This window comes from Schistocerca cancellata, chromosome 1 (genome assembly GCF_023864275.1).
Source record: "Schistocerca cancellata isolate TAMUIC-IGC-003103 chromosome 1, iqSchCanc2.1, whole genome shotgun sequence".
Lineage (NCBI taxonomy): Eukaryota > Metazoa > Arthropoda > Insecta > Orthoptera > Acrididae > Schistocerca > Schistocerca cancellata.
In genome coordinates this window covers 255,326,877-255,347,006 of record NC_064626.1, presented here as the reverse complement: position 1 = coordinate 255,347,006, position 20,130 = coordinate 255,326,877, and the positions used below count along the sequence as shown (strand labels likewise).

At 42.2% G+C, this 20,130-nt stretch overlaps 1 protein-coding gene across 1 annotated transcript in view; it reads right to left on the bottom strand.

Moving 5' to 3' along the window:
• The window catches only part of LOC126170653 (inter-alpha-trypsin inhibitor heavy chain H4-like), a 191,703-nt gene that overhangs the window by 149,560 nt on the left and 22,013 nt on the right, over positions 1-20,130 (bottom strand). The window contains exon 2 of the mRNA XM_049920743.1: positions 15,647-15,813. Coding sequence (XP_049776700.1) covers positions 15,647-15,813 — 167 coding nt within the window. The remainder of the gene's footprint in view (positions 1-15,646; positions 15,814-20,130) is intronic.

The following is a 20,130-nucleotide window of genomic DNA, read 5'->3' as shown; positions in this document are numbered from 1 at the left end:
TACTATGTACTTACGCCCTCGTGATCTCATTTACTGCCGGCAATGAGCTTTGCTCTACACTCGTTTTTTCGAAGAAATAATAAGACAACTAATAAGAATAGAAAACTCTAACGAAAGTTGTCATTATTACAAAAAATATGCGGAGCGAGCAACGAAAGTACAAAAACTTTCAGTGATCTAACGTAATCTCTGTTTCCTTTTCCCTCTATGTTTAGAAACCACATGGATTCGGAAGAAAGTCTACGGTGTACTGGAGGTGTTCAAAAATTGGCTCTGAGCACTATAGGACTTAACTGCTAAGGTCATCAGTCCCCTAGAACTTAGAACTACTTAAACCTAACTAACCTAAGGACATTACACACATCCATGCCCGAGGCAGGATTCGAACTTGTGACCGTAGCGGTCGCGCGGTTCCAGACTGAAGCGCCTAGAACCGCTCGGCCACACCGGCCGGCTATTGGAGGTGTCTTCCATTTCTCCACCTGCCTGTGAAATTCGACCTCGGATCAAAAGACAAAGACAAATAGTTGAAGTGACCGGTGCCTGTCATGAAACGAAGTCAAGGGCACGGCTACCAAGCCCGTTTCCATTCATATCGAGCCATTCCATTCCCAAATGGCACTTCACGTCCACCTTTTGTGGGCAGTTCTGCTTGCTCTCTATCCGCTGCTGTGAGAATAGTGAAGCCATTCTGTTTAAGAAGCCAAATTTATCCTCATTTCTCAACGCCTCGCACCGAAGCTACTTCCTCTCGTTTATAATAAAGTATTCGTAAAGTGGACATTCCATTCTGACTTGGGCAGATGTAGCAATGGCTTCACAATTACTCTTTTCCTCTGGAATGTAAACAAATGTTCCGAGCATGGACTGTATACTGTCAGTGCACAGGACTAGCTGTCGGACCAACGTGAACCATACGGACTAGCTCACTTTTTTGGGAAGAAGCAATACCTCCACTTTCCAGTAAAAATCCTCTACTGATCTCTTCATGTGTTTCACTTATTCCGTATATTGTAGGTTAAAAAAATCAAAGCTATGGACCTTTTAGTGACCACAGAAGTCACACAAAAATCATCTTGAAAAAGGAAGAGGTATGAAATGACTTGTCTGGTTTTTGTATGCTGGATGATTTTTCGTCTTGTTTAATATGGTAACTGTGAAATTCAAATCGTTTCCGAGGAAATTTTTAGGCAAAGAGTAGCTATTGTACTAATTTTCAACGGAAAAGAAATAAAATATCAGTAAGTATAACATATACTCGCGTCACAAGGCTCGTAACGAGAAGCACATTACAAACACGGAATACAGTTTGCAATCCTTAAGCACTTCAACAGCGACGGGAAACAATATGAATGGCCGTACGATGGTTGGAACCGCCGTCCTCCTAGTTACGACCCACTAGCTTGCCGTTACGTCAACTCACACACTACGCGGACATTGCCCCGCTGGAAGAGCGCGTCTCCATGTCATTACAGGAATAACGGGAGATTAGGATGGATGATATACAATTATACAGCACTAATCAGTGTTTCCTCTGGATCGTAGTTCCACAGGGTTTAAAACACAGGTTTGTGGAGAAATGTTTCTATTTTATTTGCAATTGTGATGAATGAATAACTGAAGTAGAAATTCCCTACGCGGTACAGCAGAGACTATTCAGTCTCACTCAATACGTGCAAGAAGCCAGTCATGCCTAAACTCACAGAACCGTCACAGAAAAGTATGTTAAAGGTGTAGCTAATAAGACTGCCATCAAACGACAGTTAGCAAAGTTCCAGGAGACAGGAAATGCGGCAGGTGCAACAAAATGTGGTTAACCGAGTGAGTTCACACCAGAAAGGTAGAAAGAAGGGAAGCTGCGTATTCATTGAGTCCCATGAAGTGCGTTTTCTATCCAGCCAACTTCGTCTTTCTGTTGATAATTCTCACATGGCAGTGCGCAAGTCTCTGAAGAAGCACGCTGCTTATGGGTTGTCACCCAAATACGATGGAAAATGTGTAGTTTCCTGTCATTGGTTGATTTCATCCATTGCGCCTTATGGTTAGGAAGTCGATGATTCCTCTTCATCTGACGAGGCACGGTTTCAGCTCCATGGATATGTCATTCTACAGACTTAATGCATTTGGGCAACTGAAAATCCACAGAACTGGATAGTCCCACTGTGCAAGCACAAAAAGTAGTTGTGTGGTGTGCAGTGTCACGTACGCGAAGCTTCGCCACATTCTTTTATGAAGCAGTGGTCAATTGCTCATGATCTGATGGCTAGTGTTACTGACTCTCGATCACGGAGCACCGGGCTCGATTACCGACCGGGTCGACAATTTTCTATGCTAGTGACTGTGTGTGTGTGATGTCCTCATCATCATATCATCATCGACGCACAAGTCGCCGAAGTGGCATCAAATGAAAAGCACAAGTGGCCGAACATCCCAGATGGGATCTCTCTGGAAAGAAAGCCATAAACACAATTAATTTCGTGTCGTTATTAACCTCAGAGCTACATACAGATCGTGCTATAGTTCGTCAATGTTATTCGTGAACATTAACCACAGCACACGTGGTTTCAACAGCACAATGCTACGGCTCATATTGCCAGAACGCTATGGCTCTCTTCGATGAGCGATCCCAGTGATTTCGAAGAGGTTGTCACATCCTCGGTCTCTTGATTTATCCCCACCCGTCGCAGGTATACATTAATGATGTTGCTTGTAAGACTGACGCTCACCCTGTTCCCAAGATGCAGCTGGAAAGTCTACTGCTGCAATGCATCAAACGTTAAAACATTTATTTAAGAACATGCAAAGTCATATTAAATATGTGAACCGCGTCATGGAAGTCACTTTTCAAGAACTGTAACTTAGCCATTTTCCAAAAAGGCCGTGTTACTTTTTGAACAACCGTGTGTGCCGCGGTTTTGGTGGACGCTGCACTCATAATATTGTATTCCCAACACCGTGGCAGTAATTGAAATCACCACTTAAACCATTACCTCCAATTACGTCTATCATTCTTTTTTTTTAGTCAGTCTTGTCTTCTGAGTGGTTTAATGCGGTCCGCCACGAATTCCTCGCCTGTGCTAACTTCTTCATCTCAGAGGAGCACTTGCAATCTACGACCTCAATTATTTGATGAATGTATTCCTCTACAGTTTTTGATCTCTACGGCTCCCTCTAGTACCACCTGATGTCTTAACAGATGTCCTATCATCCTGTCCCTTCTCCTAGTCAGTATTTTTCACATATTCTGTTCCTCTCCAATTCTGCGCAGAACCTCCTTTCATTGCCCTATCAGTCCACCTGGTATTCAGCATTCGTGTGTAGCATCACACGTCAAATGCTTCGATTCTCTTCTGTACCGGTTTTCCCACAGTTCACATTTCACTATCATACAATGCTGTGCTCTAAAACGCACATTCTCAGAAATTTCTTTCTCAAAATGAGGCCTGTGATTGATACTATTAGACTTCTATTGGCCAGGAATGACCTTTTTGCCAGTGCTAGCTTGATTTTGATATCGTCCTTGCTCCGTCAGTTATTGGTTATTTTGCTGCCTAGGTAGCAGAAATCCCTACCATTACCTACTTCGTGACCATTAATCCCGATGTTAAGTTTCTCGCTGGGCTCATTTCTACTACTTTTCATTTCCTTAGCCTTTCTTCGATTTACTCTCAATCTATACTCTGTACACATTAGACTGTTCATTCTGTTCCGCAGATCATGTAATTCTTCTTCACTTTCACTCAGGATAGCAATGTCATCAGCGAATCGTATCATTAATATCCTTTCACCACGAATTTTAATTCCACTCCTGAACTTTTCTTTTATTTCAATCATTGCATCCATCTTGAACATTAGGGGCGGAAGGTTACATCCTTTTCTTACACCTTTTCTAATACCAGAACTTCGTTCTTGGTCGTCCACTTTTATTATTGCCTGTTGGCTGTTGTACATATTGTATATGACCCGTCTCTCCCTATAACCTATCCCTACGTTTCTCAGAATTTCGAACATCTTGCACCATTTTACGTTGTCAAACACTTTTTCCAGGTCGACAAATCCTATCAACGTGTCTTGATATTACTTTCGTCTTGCTTCCATTATTAAACGCATCGTCATAATTGTCTCTCTCGTGCCTTTACCTTTCCTAAAGCCAAACTGATTGTCATCTAGAGCATCCTCAATTTTCTTTTCCATTCTTCTGTATGTTATTCTTGCAAGCAACTTGCGCGCATAAGCTGTTAAGTTGACTGTGCGGTAATCCTCACACTTGTCAGCTCTTGCTGTCTTCGGAAATGTGTGAATGACGCTTTTCCGAAAGCAGATGGTATGTCGCCAGACTCAAACATTCTACACATCTACGTGAATAGTCGTTTTGTTGCCACTTCCCCCAATGATTTTGGAAATTATGATGGAATGTTATATATCCCTTCTGCCTTAATTGATCTTAAGTCCTCCAAAGTTCTTTCAAATTCTGATTCGAATACTGGATCCCCTATCTCAACTAAATCGACTCCTGTTTCTTCTTCTATCACATCAATCAAATCTTCCCCTTCATAGAGACTTTCAATGTATTATCTCTATCTATCCGCTCTCTCTTCTGAATTTAACTCGGGAATTGCCGTTGCACTGTTAATATTATCACCCTTGTTTTTAATGTCTTCGAAGGTTGTTTTGACTTTCCTGTACACTGAGTCTGTCCTTCTGACCATCATTTCTTTTTCGATGTCTTCACATTTTTCCTGCAGCCATTTCGTCTTATCTTCCCTGCACTTCCTATTTACTTTGTTTTTAGCGAATTGTATTTCTGTATTCCTGAGTCTCCCGGAACTTTTTGTACGTCCTCCTTTCATCGTTCATTTGAAGTATTTCTTCTGTTACCCATGGTTTCTTCGCAGTCATCTTCTTTGTACCTATGTTTTCCTTCGCAACTTCTGTGATGGCCTTTTTATACATGGCCATTCCTCTTCAACTGTACTGCCTACTGAGCTATTCCTTATTGCTGTATCTGTAGCCTTAGAGAAATTCAACCGTATCTCGTCATTCCTTAGTACTTCCGTATCCCACTTCTTTCCGTATCGTTTCTTCCTGACCAATGTCTTAAACTTCAGCCAACTCTTCATGACTGCTATATTGTGATCTGAGTCTATGTCTGCTCCTGGATACGCCTTACAATCCAGTATCTTTTTTCGGAATCTCTGTCTGACCATGATGTAATCTACCTGAAATCATCCCGTATCACCTGGGTATTCCGAATATACCTCCTCCTCTTTTGCTTCTTGAACAGAGTATTCGCTACTACTAACTGAAATGTTTTGCAGAATCCAGTTAGTCTTTCCCCTCTCTCATTCCTTATCCAAAGCCCATATTCTCCCATAACCTTTTCTTCTACTCCTTCCCTTACAATTGGCCAGAAGTTTTCTTCGCCAGTGCTGATAATTAATCAAACTTTAAGAGGTGGCGGGACCGAGGACATTTTGATTACATAGGTCACGGTGTTCAAACTTTCTATCACTACACAACCGAAAAAGGAAGGTACAAAAATGATGTTTGAAAAGAAGCATGGCCTGCGGCTCCCCCTCACTTGCTGCCCGTTTCCCAGGAAATGGTTCCCGCTGGTCTCACCTGAGACACTGAGTGCGACAGTATTTAAGTGGCTTTTTCTGTAATGCAACAATAGAGCAGTCGGCGGGGCACTCGCCTTCGAAAGGCAAAGGTTCCGAGTTCGAGTCTCGGCCCGGCACACAGCTTTAGCCTGTCAGGAAGTTTCAGATGTGCAGCTGTAGAAATGTTTATCTTTGTCATCTGGGAGCAGGTGCGGAACGAGTTGGTGTACTCGTAAGATTTCGAACTCGCATTAGCGAATGTGGGAGATCTAATTCCTTGCCGGGCTTCCAGATTCAGGTTTTTCGTGATTTTCTTAAGCTGCTCCATACGTATGTCAGGAAGGCCGATTTCCTTCCCCATTCCGAGCTTGTGTTTCATGTCTAAAGACATTTTCATCGACGGGACAGTAATCCCAGTCTTCTTTCCCTGGAAGCCAGTGGTCTAGTATGTCCTTTGACATCTGGCATCAAAACTGATACGTTACAGTCCCGTCAGATCCAGTTTTTTTTTTTTTTTTGTAATCATTGTTGAAATTCTGTTCATTGCGTTCACTCATCCCTCCTCGTTCCCTGAAATCTTTATTACTAGACGGCTAAAACGGTGCAAAGTACCAGTTGCAGGTTGTCTATTTAACGGTTTCCGGGGAGCAACAAAAATATGATTTACAATATTTCATATAAATATTTATTGACCGAATTGAGAAATGAAAAATGCTGTCATAATCCACTCATTAAGAGGTATGATCTTACTTTAAATGTTTAGCACTACAAGCCAAATATTATAGTTAAGAACTGGGCACATATATCGAGACAGCTTAATTCAATGCGCGCAAATTATCCAGATTATACAGGGTGTTACAAAAAGGTACGGCCAAACTTTCAGGAAACATTCCTCACACACAAAGAAAGAAAATATGTTACGTGGACATGGGTCCGGAAACGCTTACTTTCCATGTTAGAGCTCACTTCTCTTTATTAATCATGGAATGGAAACACCCAGCAACAGAACGTACAAGCGTGACTTCAAACACTTTGTTACAGGAAATGTTCAAAATGTCCTCCGTTAGCGAGAATACATGCATCCACCCTTCGTCACATCGAATCCCTGATGCGCTGATGCAGCCTTGGAGAATGGCGTATTGTATCACAGCCGTCCACAATACGAGCACGAAGAGACTCTACATTTGGTACCGGGGTTGCGTAGACAAGAGCTTCCAAATGCCCCCATTAATGAAAGTCAAGAGGGCTGAGGTCAGGAGAGCGTGGAGGCCATGGAATTGGTCCGCTTCTACCAATCCATCGGTCACCGAATCTGTTGTTGAGAAGCGTACGAACACTTCGACTGAAATGTGCACGAGCTCCATCGTGCATGAACCACATGTTGTGTCGTACTTGTAAAGGCACATGTTCTAGCAGCACAGGTAGAGTACCCCGTATGAAATCATGATAACGTGCTCCATTCAGCGTAGGTGGAAGAACATGAGGCCCAATCAAGACATCACCAACAATGCCTGCCCAAACGTTCACAGTAAATCTGTGTTGATGACGTGATTGCACAATTGCGTGCGGATTCTCGCAAGCCCACACATGTTGATTGTGAAAATTTACAATTTGATCACGATGGAATGAAGCCTCATCCGTAAAGAGAACATTTGCACTGAAATGAGGATTGACACATTGTTGGATGAACTATTCGCAGAAGTGTACCCGTGGAGGCCAATCAGCTGCTGATAGTGCCTGCACACGCTGTACATGGTACGGAAACAACTGGTTCTCCCGTAGCACTCTCTATACAGTGACGTGGTCAACGTTACTTTGTACAGCAGCAACTTCTCTGACGCTGACATTAGGGTTATCGTCAACTTCACGAAGAATTGCCTCGTCCATTTCAGGTGTCCTCGTCGTTCTAGGTCTTCCTCAGTCGCGAGTCATAGGCTGGAATGTTCCGTGCTCCCTAAGACGCCGATCAATTGTTTCGAACGTCTTCCTGTCGGGACACCTTCGTTCTGGAAATCTGTCTCGATACAAACGTACCGCGCCACGGCTATTGCCCCGTGCTAATCCATACATCAAATGGGCATCTGCCAACTCCGCATTTGTAAACTGCAAAACCACGTTCGTGGTGAACACTAACCTGTTGATGCTACGTACTGATGTGCTTGATGCTAGTACTGTAGAGCAATGAGTCGCATGTTAACACAAGCACCGACGTGAACATTACCTTCCTTCAATTGGTCCAACTGGCTGTGAATCGAGGAAGTACAATACATACTGACGAAAATAAATGAGCTCTAACATGGAAATTAAGCGTTTCGGGGCACATGTCCACATAACATCTTTTATTTATTTGTGTGTGAGGAATGTTTCCTGAAAGTTTGGCCGTACCTTTTTATAACACCCTGTATACATAGAGTACTTGCGAATGAGAGCACTCAGTGACTTCCAACGAACTTTACACATATTTACAAATTTTTTCGAAAGTTTTTTCTCTCTGTAACCCATCTCTGCTCCCCCCCCCCCTCAAATATTTACACAAAAATAATACATTTTCACTGTTCTTTCAATAAAGTTTCAGCATCATGAAAAACGTTTTATGTGTCGAAAAATCAGCAACCAATTGCATAAAAAGTCTTCATTTCCTTAAATGGTTTCAGATAGTTAGTGCCTTTCTTCAGAGCACTGTACCGAAAGATATACTACGAATAATAGAAGTTACATAAGAATATTAAAAATAATGACGAAAAGTATTACAAAATTAAAAATTTTGTAGATAACGGTCACATTATTTGCGACTGTCAATAATAAGATGCAAGCGGAATATTGCTATGATTTTAAAAAAATACAAGTGTAGTAGGTATTCCAATCATGGATTCATTAATACAAAAAAGAGCTCCTAAAGGCTTACATGTGGTTCATAGTGCCTGTATAAAAATCATATAAAGAAGCCGGACAACAAGTGCAGACATCACGCCAGGACTGAAGCTAATCAGATAATGAAACGCATATTTTGAAGTTGATCTCAGGGTGTTAGTGAAAGTAGGATAAAATAATAAAACAAAATTTTACACTACTATAGTAGTCAAAATGTAAGTGCTCATAAACAGTGTAATAAGTAATACGTAAAAACCTAATGATAAAATAAGTTAATATCAACGAAAAGTTGTGATATTGATATGGAAATTCGGGAACTAATATCCAGACAGCTGTAGTGAGATCAGTAGCATACTAGCAGGGAACCTGTCTGCTAAAACAAAGTGGGAAGCGCATCTTGGGGAGCGACCCTGTAGCTAGAGTATGTGGGGAGACAATTCTAGGAAAAAAAGCGTGGGCACAAAATCTGTTATGCTGAAACAACTATTACTGGAATGTATGCAGGTCGCAAGTACGTTTCGTGAAGGAAATGTAACTAGCGGCATTTATACCAATTTTATGGTACCGACGTTTCAGAATGTATCCCTGATTTGGTGTAGAGACGCCAATAGCGCGGGATGCACCAAGGTGTGAGAAGCAATAACTGCAGTAAAGGGAGAAACAATGCCCAGTAAGGAGATAACAGCCGGCCGCGGTGGTCTAGTGGTTCTGGCGCTGCAGTCCGGAACCGCGGGACTGCTACGGTCGCAGGTTCGAATCCTGCCTCGGGCATGGGTGTGTGTGATGTTCTTAGGTTAGTTAGGTTTAAGTAGTTCTAAGTTGTAGGGGACTTATGACCTAAGATGTTGAGTCCCATAGTGCTCAGAGTCACTTGAACCATTTGAAGGAGATAACACAAAGAGACAAAAATAGCTACAGAAGAAAGGAAATGTGGGCATCATTGTATACTTTTGTTACAGTGGAATTACTAGTTCAGAAATCTATACAAAGTCTTAAATACGCTTCGTTAAGTAAATACAACTAGCGACATTCACATAAGTTGTATGACATACGTATAACAGATTTGACTACCTGGTCGTGAATGGCTAAAGATGCTTATTAGTCGTAAACACTACTTGAAACTGTAAGGTAGAGCATCTGTAACTTTAAGAATAGAATGTCTGTATGTCATTGTTTACATATACCAAACCACCTGTAGCAAAAATACAGTAGTAGATGGCTTAGTATCTGCAATAATAAACGGCTATATACACAGTAATGTAAGTGGTTAAACACTCTGAACTGGAAATACTGCCCTACTTAAAACTGTAAATGTCTAATAACTTGTCACTACTGATGATCAACTAAAGAAATTTACAGAACTACCTCTATGTAACAAATATACCAACAGTAAAAGGCTGACTGTTAGCAGCTGTTTAAATGGCACTATCTGTAGGTAACTAACAGCAACTAAATGTAACAATGTATGGCCAAGCTGTAATGTGTCAAATAGCACTAAAAATTTATAGGCTATACATAACAAATCAGTACTACACTCCTGGAAATGGAAAAAAAAACACATTGACACCGGTGTGTCAGACCCACCATACTTGCTCCGGACACTGCGAGAGGGCTGTACAAGCAATGATCACACGCACGGCACAGCGGACACACCAGGAACCGCGATGTTGGCCGTCGAATGGCGCTAGCTGCGCAGCATTTGTGCACCGCCGCCGTCAGTGTCAGCCAGTTTGCCGTGGCATACGGAGCTCCATCGCAGTCTTTAACACTGGTAGCATGCCGCGACAGCGTGGACGTGAACCGTATGTGCAGTTGACGGACTTTGAGCGAGGGCGTATAGAAGGGCATGCGGGAGGCCGGGTGGACGTACCGCCGAATTGCTCAACACGTGGGGCGTGAGGTCTCCACAGTACATTGATGTTGTCGCCAGTGGTCGGCGGAAGGTGCACGTGCCCGTCGACCTGGGACCGGACCGCAGCGACGCACGGATGCACGCCAAGACCGTAGGATCCTACGCAGTGCCGTAGGGGACCGCACCGCCACTTCCCAGCAAATTAGGGACACTGTTGCTCCTGGGGTATCGGCGAGGACCATTCGCAACCGTCTCCATGAAGCTGGGCTACGGTCCTGCACACCGTTAGGCCGTCTTCCGCTCACGCCCCAACATCGTGCAGCCCGCCTCCAGTGGCGTCGCGACAGGCGTGAATGGAGGGACGAATGGAGACGTGTCGTCTTCAGCGATGTGAGTCGCTTCTGCCTTGGTGCCAATGATGGTCGTATGCGTGTTTGGCGCCGTGCAGGTGAGCGCCACAATCAGTACTGCATACGACCGAGGCACACAGGGCCAACACCTGGCATCATGGTGTGGGAAGCGATCTCCTACACTGGCCGTACACCACTGGTGATCGTCGAGGGGACACTGAATAGTGAACGGTACATCCAAACCGTCATCGAACCCATCGTTCTACCATTCCTAGACCGGCAAGGGAACTTGCTGTTCCAACAGGACAATGCACGTCCGCATGTATCCCGTGCCACCCAACGTGCTCTAGAAGGTGTAAGTCAACTACCCTGGCCAGCAAGATCTCCGGATCTGTCCCCCATTGAGCATGTTTGGGACTGGATGAAGCGTCGTCTCACGCGGTCTGCACGTCCAGCACGAACGCTGGTCCAACTGAGGCGCCAGGTGGAAATGGCATGGCAAGCCGTTCCACAGGACTACATCCAGCATCTCTACGATCGTCTCCGTGGGAGAATAGCAGCTTGCATTGCTGCGAAAGGTGGATATACACTGTACTAGTGCCGACATTGTGCATGCTCTGTTGCCTGTGTCTATGTGCTTGTGGTTCTGTCAGTGTGATCATGTTATGTATCTGACCCCAGGAATGTGTCAATAAAGTTTCCCCTTCCTGGGACAATGAATTCACGGTGTTCTTATTTCAATTTCCAGGAGTGTATTTCGGTGCAACCCACGCATCTTTCCTGAGCGTGTTAAAAATGAGGTTTTTAGAAAATTCGACACCAATTCAGCCTAGCGTCTGCTCTAGCGCCTGAGGGTTCCCCAACTCCTTCAACACTGTTAGGTGGAGTTTCCCTATCTTCACGTGCTAGAGCAGCTGCGAACCTGAATTGGTTCAAATGGCTCTGAGCACTATGCGACTTAACTTCTGAGGTCATCAGTCGCCTAGAACTTTGAACTAATTAAACCTCACTAACCTAAGGACAACTCACACATCCATGACCGAGGCAGGATTCGAACCTGAATTGGTGTCAACGTTACAGATAGGTACATTTTGAACGTGCACGACAAAAGTGCAAAAGCGTTACAGAGGTTGTTGCCGAACTGGGTTGTCTTAGAGGGATACTTTGTCATTTTATTCACGCACGTGCCAAAACCGATCCCTCCCGCGACCACAGCACAAGAGGACCCAAAAAACGAGTGATGAAAAAGTATTAAAACATCTTCCTGATTCAGCTCACGATCAAATGGTTTGAGTGGTTTTTGACGGCTCCTAGTTGTTCCACCATGTACTGTACAGCAAAAATTGCTGTGTCGCTAAACTCCAAACGGATGACATTACGTTAGATGGTTCTAATCCGCGATGTCCTTAGAGTAGGGTTGAAACGCCCATGGAGTGGCAGCGGTGGCCAAATTTGTCAAGAACGACTTTTCGTTGCCCATCGCAGCAGTGAACCGCCATTTTCGACCATAAAATGTGAGGGAGGCAACGACCTATGGAAACGAATGGTTTCATTGAAGCCCTTCATGGCAGTCCATATGGTCTTTTCGTGTTTATTCTCAGCGCCGATGAGTCTGAAATGTTTTCTTCGACCGTTAATGAGAAAACAGCGTGGTATCGTGGTTCTCACTTCCGTCGCAGAGGCTTCAAAAGAAAGGGTGAAGTATGGGTAAGAGTGGGTGTGACGACCTTTCCATAGTGAGACACGTCCACGGTTGCGTTGAGCGGAGCTGTGGTCAATTTTGGTTCCAATGCGACAACATTAACCTACCGTACAGCTCACATGAACTTCTGAACTGTGGCCTTTTTTTCGCCAGTATCGCCACTTTGCTGTTTGAAGCGTCGCATAGCCAGAGAGTGCACTCGTAGGGCGCCACGCTTTTGCACTTTTACAAAGGAATGCTGTAGTCTCCCTTGAGCCCAATTTCGAACTTAAGCTGTGCAATGGGAGACTATTACGAGCTTTCGAAAAAGTGGACATTTTACTCTGTTGCGCAGTGTAGTTGTTATGGGCTCGCCCAGAAATAAATAAAATCTGAGAGGTTTGTGATATATTGTTTCACAGGAAGACTGATTGTTGAGATGAAAATTAGATGGGTCTCCGTAGAAACGTCGAGGAAAGTAAAATGCGGAAAAAAGCTAAGTTGAAGAATTAGAGTACGATGGGATATTTACTAAGACGGAAATAACTTCCATCGTAGTAGAGGAAAACAGAGATTCTAATACACACAACAAATAATTAGGACTCTGAGACGAAGAGTTTGGTGCAAAAGCAGGAACCCTGGTGAACTATATTAAATGTGTTGTCAGACTGACTACGGCTTTTGCACGCAAAAAAAAGCTCTCCGTTTACGTTCTGTATGCATACATGATTCGTACTCCGCCCACAATGACCCATGTAACCACCATGTTTTTGTATCACGTTTTTATCGGTGTTTATTTTTTATTTCCCACTGTTATATTGAAAGTAACTGGTTGCAAGTGATTCCGTTTCAGCGGGTATTGTTGAAGCATTATGTTCCCAAATATACATTATGTTCTTTTAAGCCGTTCCCCCCAACATTCTTTGTGACATTTGCAATAAAAATAATATTCAGCAACCTCCGCTCCTCGCCGCCCATGTCAGCTGAAAGAACCTAATAGACATTTTGGTAGATTAAAACTTTAGAGAAAGCCTTGTACTGTGATCAGGTAGCTAATTTTGTAGAAAGATACCTTAGAAATGGAACTTTATATTTTTGCCCATGTGCAGTTTTAATCACTCTGAAATTTTATGAGTTTTCTTTCTCAATTCAACAGTACATTAATTCTCAGATATGGGAGACTGTTTCTCGCTCTTATGGAGCACCCTATCGTTCCCCACAAATGAGTCTGTTATGCAACACAGGTGTAGAGCAAATTAGTTGAGCAGAAGTCGAATGAAACACAGAAACGTGTCTCAACATTGATCTAATATATGTACTCTATTAATCTACACAAATATTTTCTCTCTGAAATAAATATTAAATTTCCACTATGACTAACAATTATATTTTTAAATAGTTTAAAGTGTAATACAATAGCTGTTGTTCTGATAATTATTTCTTCTACGTAATGGACCTGAGGATATTGATATGAGAGTCAGCTCTGGCGAGTCATGTACTAATTGGGAGGTAGTGAGCTGCATAAAAAGTATGGTAGCTACGTTGGATTCCTTTACCCATCACAGCTATATAGGTCAGTAGCTTTTGTTTCCCAATATTTGTGATTTCTGAAATATATGGAACATTAGAAACTCCAACAGTAAGGTCTCAGCAGGCATCAATCGTCAACTTTGTAAACGAGAAAAGTTTAATTAATGATACAACAATGATGGAAAAGTTTAGAAAATGCCAAAAATGGTTCACCAGTCACTTAGTGATGACTGCTTACATTTGAGAGGAAACCGAAAACTATGAAAGAATGGTGGAAGATTAGGAATTAGAGGCTCGTTGATGGCGAGGTCATTAGAGATGAAACACAAACATTGATGTCGTAAGAATGAGAAAGAATATCTAATTTGTCCATGTAAGAAAGGTTTTAGGAAATTCAGGGAAAAATTAGCATGGCCACTCAAACACGATACTCAAGAGCATCGTAGAAAATTTGGATGGAAACCATTTCGGCACATGCCAATAGACCGTAATTTGACGTAATGTGATTTTTCAGTTGTTTCTTCTTGTTGAAAGTTGCTGTGGTAAATGCAAATCATGAATTCAGTAAGTACGCTAGTAGCTGTCATCACACGCAACATCTTCCTGTAGTGAAATTATCTCATAACAACGGATTTAACCAGAAAAATACTGTGACGCAACATGAACAGCGCCATCTCAAAAAAAAAAAAAAAAAAAAAAATCACAGGGCCCATTATCTATGGAGTTTAGGTAGATACTTGCGATTTCGTTTCTTCGACGTATAGACTGGACCTTCCCGAATAAATAATGATCCTCACGTGTCCCATGGGACGTCAAGTCTCGACGCATTATGTACCGTTACAGAAAAATATTTTTAAGGTGAAATTTTAAGTGCACATTCGATATAGTGGTTTCAGATTAGTCTAGTACGATGTTCGATTTAGCGTTGTATACAACCAAAGTACATAAACGCGAAGAACAGCCATTCCGCCTTATTCTACTGACCAGCGCTTTTACATGGTGGTAGAACTGCGGCACCTGCCGCCACGTGATGTTGAGAAGTCTGGCAAGGAGACTGTGGCAAACAATGGCTATCGGTCTTTCATTGTTGTTGTTATCGACTGCATTAGACTCTGATCGAGACTAACCTACGCAGTAACAGTATTAATACAGGCCGGTCCATATCATGATGTTTTTCGTAGAATGGCGTGGTGTTTTAGTCCTGTTAGCACTACTTGCCTCTTCTCGTGTTCCAGACAATGTGTAAGATACTGCCATACATCAGCGCTGCTCAGTTCCTGTTGATTTACTGGATTCTCTTGGTGTTTTGTTGTCCATGTTAACACATACCGTTAAACTAAATATCGCATTGGACCGCTAATGGAGCATTCTATCGCATGGACACATTAACTTTATCATCATAATTTTTTTGTTTCTAACAGGTTATGAACTGACGTTTGCTGCTGACACTTGACATCCCACTAAATACACGGTGAGCAATATGTTTTGTTGACTCGGCGAAGTGCAAAAACGAAAATGTGACTTTCTGCTGAAACACGGGACGCGCTTGTCAACTCTTAGGGGAAGTACTCGACTTGTTGAACACAGTGTTGCATATTATCTAAGAAAGTAAAATAATTATTCAGTGTTTCATTGTTATATGAGTAAACTTAGTGCATATTTCATAATAGTTCATCGGTATGAAAGTAGAGTACATTATGTGGCAGAAATGCATGCAGCACACAGTCGCTAATGCTTGCCCATGTCTCTGCGTACTCACATGACGAAGCGGGAGATGAAGGCTTTCTCAGGCAACACAGCGTCAAAAAATATTTCCTGCGCTTGACTCGCAGGGTTGCCGACCCTGCTAGTAATCAGTGTCTTAGCAAAACGGTTGCGGACCTCGGACAAAACATGCAGTCTGTACACCTTTGGTTGTTCAAGTCCCTGGAAAAGAAAACTCAGTCAGTAAGAGTTAGCTGTGATTACCCACAATCTGGCCCATTCCCAGACCCTTCGGTTCACATACATACATACACACACACACACACACACACACACGCACACACATACACATAACGAGCAAGTGAATAATTGAAGCAACTGCTAAGCTCCCCGTTTGACCAAAGAAGTGAGGCACACACAAAGGAATGAGGAAACTATATGAAATTTCTCAGTTTTAAAGGATATGTCATGTTATTTCAGTGATTATAATATCGAGTCGAATTTATAAAGAACTCGGCAATATGAGTCCAGTTACAGTACTATGTAGCACCTCTCTCTGGCCTGGATGCATCCACTGATTTGGCTAGGGTAGTTGTTGTAAGGCCGTCGTGCTGTGGTGGGGTGACTCACAACTGTTGTAACTGTTTGTTGGTGTCAAGGCTAATGGCACTTGGATGGAGCTGACATAGGAAATCCCACACAAGTTCCATCGGGAACAGATCTGGGGATCCTACTGAACATAAGAGTACCTCACCACCGTGCACATTCATAGAGACACATGTCATTTGTGGACGAGCATTGTCTTGTTGAAAAGTCGCACCACAGTACTGTCACATGAGACGTAACAAATGAGGGCACGTGATGTCTGTCACACACCATTGTGCCATCAGATTTTCCTGAATCACTAACAGTTGCGATCTAAGATCATAGTCGACGGCGCCAATGAACTTCTCTAAGAATGTGACCTCTCCAGAGGTCGCAGTCATACATGCTAATGGTGATCATCTGGGACATCTGGGGTAATGCCAAATGCGGTTCATCACTGAACGTAATGTGATACCAGTCATCAGCAGCCTGTGCTTCCCGGTCAAAGAATCACTAAAAATTCAGCTGTTTATTTTGTGGTGTCAACGGTAGCCTACACATGCGACGGCAATTCCATACTCTGGCTTCCTCTAGTCTCAGACTGATAGCGAGAGATGATATAAAATGTGAGTTTCTGTCATTCTTTCGTATGAATCAGATGAACGATTGCAATTCACGATATGGCACTATACAACAAATTCGTTGATTTGAAAAAAGCGTATGGGGCCTGAAGATGGCAAAATGAATTGCCGAAACTGGTTGCTTTCAGAATGAAATAAAATATCTTAAAGTGTACGGCTGTTGGTAAAGTTTATTGAATTGAAAAGATATAAAATGTTTCCGTCACGCCATTACTTGTTCTCGGATGTGTAGGGGTACCACGTTGAAATATACGCTTCCCCATACGTTCCCATGCAGTCCATCATTTTGCCACTGACACATCTGAAACCCTCACAGTTCTGGATATTGCACAATTCAAGCACTCAGCCAAACAGAGACCCCCAATGAGGCCCCTGTCAAACTCTGTTTGGCGCTGACAATACTATCTCTTAGAAGGCGTCTCCTGCACAGTGATCACTCAACTTTTCAAACTGTTCACACGGTGCCGTGGCTGTTCTACCTGTTACTAGGAATTACAATTCTAAAAATTTACATGCCTGACCATTTTGTGTACACATATAGGTTTATACTGACGTACTACCATCTCTTCTGTATGCTTCATTCTTTTTTCATCAGCCATTGTACTGTGATGAGATTGTCTGTTAGATCCATTTCATGTAGCTTTCTACTATTGTTTGACTGTTGTTTTGATCTACCACTCGCAACCTTTTTGCGAAGAGAGGAAGTGGGTCATTTTATTCGCTTTATTATCATTCGTAATTATGCACCAGTGTCCTCCCCATATCCTTGTCTTATCATTTAACATGTTGCATAATTGATGCGAGTGAATGTGAGTTTTCTTGAGAGTAACCAGTGAGCCGTGGCGACCTGGCGCCAGTGTTATTTTGTTCATGTATCGTTGAGATCGATTGTGACTGAGCTAAGTTATCTTTGCTTTCACGTGTCTTATCTTCAGGGTTGGGGGACGAAGCGAGTTGGTTGTTAGCCTTTCGCTTGGTAGCCCTCGAGATCTCGTGACATTCGCGGGGACAAGAGGGTCAACGGCTGCCGAATGAGCATGATGACCATTACACGTTGTGGTGTGAAATCGGTTGGGCGTTTTGCTGACATGGGCAGCTTGGAGATACAAGTTCTGTGACTTCTCTGGGAACAAAATTTGAAGAGAAGCAGTGAAGCTATGGAACACGCTTCCTCGTATTGTGTACCTGATGTGGAGTAAGTCATCGTGATTGTGCTTGCTCACCGACGCACTCAGAGATTTTAAACTTTATTATCATGGTGAGACTTTCATAGTCGAGCCTTAAGACGGTGTGGAAGAGTTCAGTTGCCCTAGTTAAATGGTGGCCGTTATTTGAAAATTTTCTCAGAAGTTTTACTACTGTTTTTTGTCTCTTACAATCAAATGACTGTCCATGTGTGAATCAAAGGTTCTGCCGACTGTTTCTATCTTTCAGAGTTATTGGAATGTCTTTGTGATTCGCGCAGAAACTTTTTATTGTGCCAGTGCCTTGGCGGAGAGAGAAATATCATCCGAGGTCTAGGCCTGGCAGTGTTTAAGAACCTGACCTCTACCGGAGTTGTTCATATATCGCCTTGCAAAGTTTAGTAATTATCTTCCTTTCGTCAAGGCGGGTTAAGCTGGTAGATACATATATTGTATGTAAGCTGTTTGTATATGAACTTGTTTTCTTAAATATTTGAGCCTGGCAACGGTCTAAACTTTAAACTGCATAGTATCTGCTGCGTTCCTTGTACGGCTTTTTCTAGTAATTTTTTACTAACACGTCCGAGCACGTGAACATTTATTTTTTAAAGATCAGTGTTTCTGTTATAGTGTTTTTAAGTGGTTCTACCATGTTTTGTAATGACATCTTAGCTTGGCACTAGTGTTCAAGTGTTAAGTCAACCTTTACCTGTAATTGTTCTCATTATATCCATTTTGAGATAAGTCCTATATGGAAGTTTGAAGTTCTCAAGTTTGTCAGTAACTCTGTTCTCTTAATTTGTAATTGTTTGTTAGAGACTGAGTACGTTGGGTTTCTAACTGTATTTGCAAAGTTTTATCTAGTGGCTCGTCCAAAATTTGTATTTGTCTATTTTTTAAACTGTCTTAATTATAAATTGTGACTACCAGCCATGATTCCATCCCGCTTTCTCTTTTATGGTAATTAAGATATGGTGTGTAAGTGTGGTACGATTAAGGAATCACGTATCAACCAGCATCTGTTGCCTGCTACTTTTAGTCTTGCCAATTGTTGTAGCTCAGTTGGAAAGGTAAAAATGTGTAGTCTCGTCATTACGGAAGATGTATATAGGATTGACAGAGTTAGTTTGGCAAGTCACTGTCGTAGGCACCTTTGGAGTGTATTCTTCACTACAGGATTAGAGAAACCGGTTAGTGTGCGGTTTGAACTAGAGGCACTTTGCTGGAATAACTGTGTGAGAATAGACGTGTATCTAGACAGTCTGCGCATGGAGGTGTTTTATTTAGTGTGTAGTATTTAACCATTTTTATTTCAGCCTTTTGGATATTAAATGTGAATTGTAGGAGTAATTTCTTCAGTGGATTTATCATTTAACGTTCTTGTTAGGGAATGCTTTATGCCTGTGTTAGTTAGGTTCTATGCGGAGTGCAGCGTAAAAAAGTCTAAAACCATTGATGTAATAATCAGTAACCAGTCATGCCACCACATTACATGCAAACTCGCCTTTTTCAACTCTGTGCTGAAAAAAGTTCTAAGATTGCCATTTGTCAAATCGTAAGCAAAGATCTAATTATCCTAAAATACATTGAAACCAAGACTGGTTACGACCCTGAATTAGTACAGGAATTATATTTCAAGAAAGTGAAAGCTAAAAAGAAGTTAGGTAGATAAGAAATCACTTGGGAAAAGATAGGCCAAATTTGAGATATACTAAAACTCCATACTGTGGAAAAGTATCTCATAAAATCAATTATTCATTCCAAAAAATAGCACTGTAATTTCATTTCAAACGGAAGATAATCTAGGGCAAAAATTACACTGCAATGTTCATAGAGAATCAGTGTACCATCAGTCAGGTGAGTACAAAATGAGCTGTCTGTGAAGTGACAAAATGTATATTGGCCACACTGGAAGGAAATTAAGAATTAGGTTTAAAAGCATTCGTATCCAAATAGTACCTCTGCATTAAGTAAACACGTAAGATCACACAATCATACATTGGATATAATTGCTGACCAGGTGGAAATATTGCATAGAGCTAAAAAAGGTGTGATGGTCTTTCTACTAGAAATAAAGGTTTTTGCAAATAATATTATTCGTTCACAAAAAGTTCTCAATGAGCAGCTGA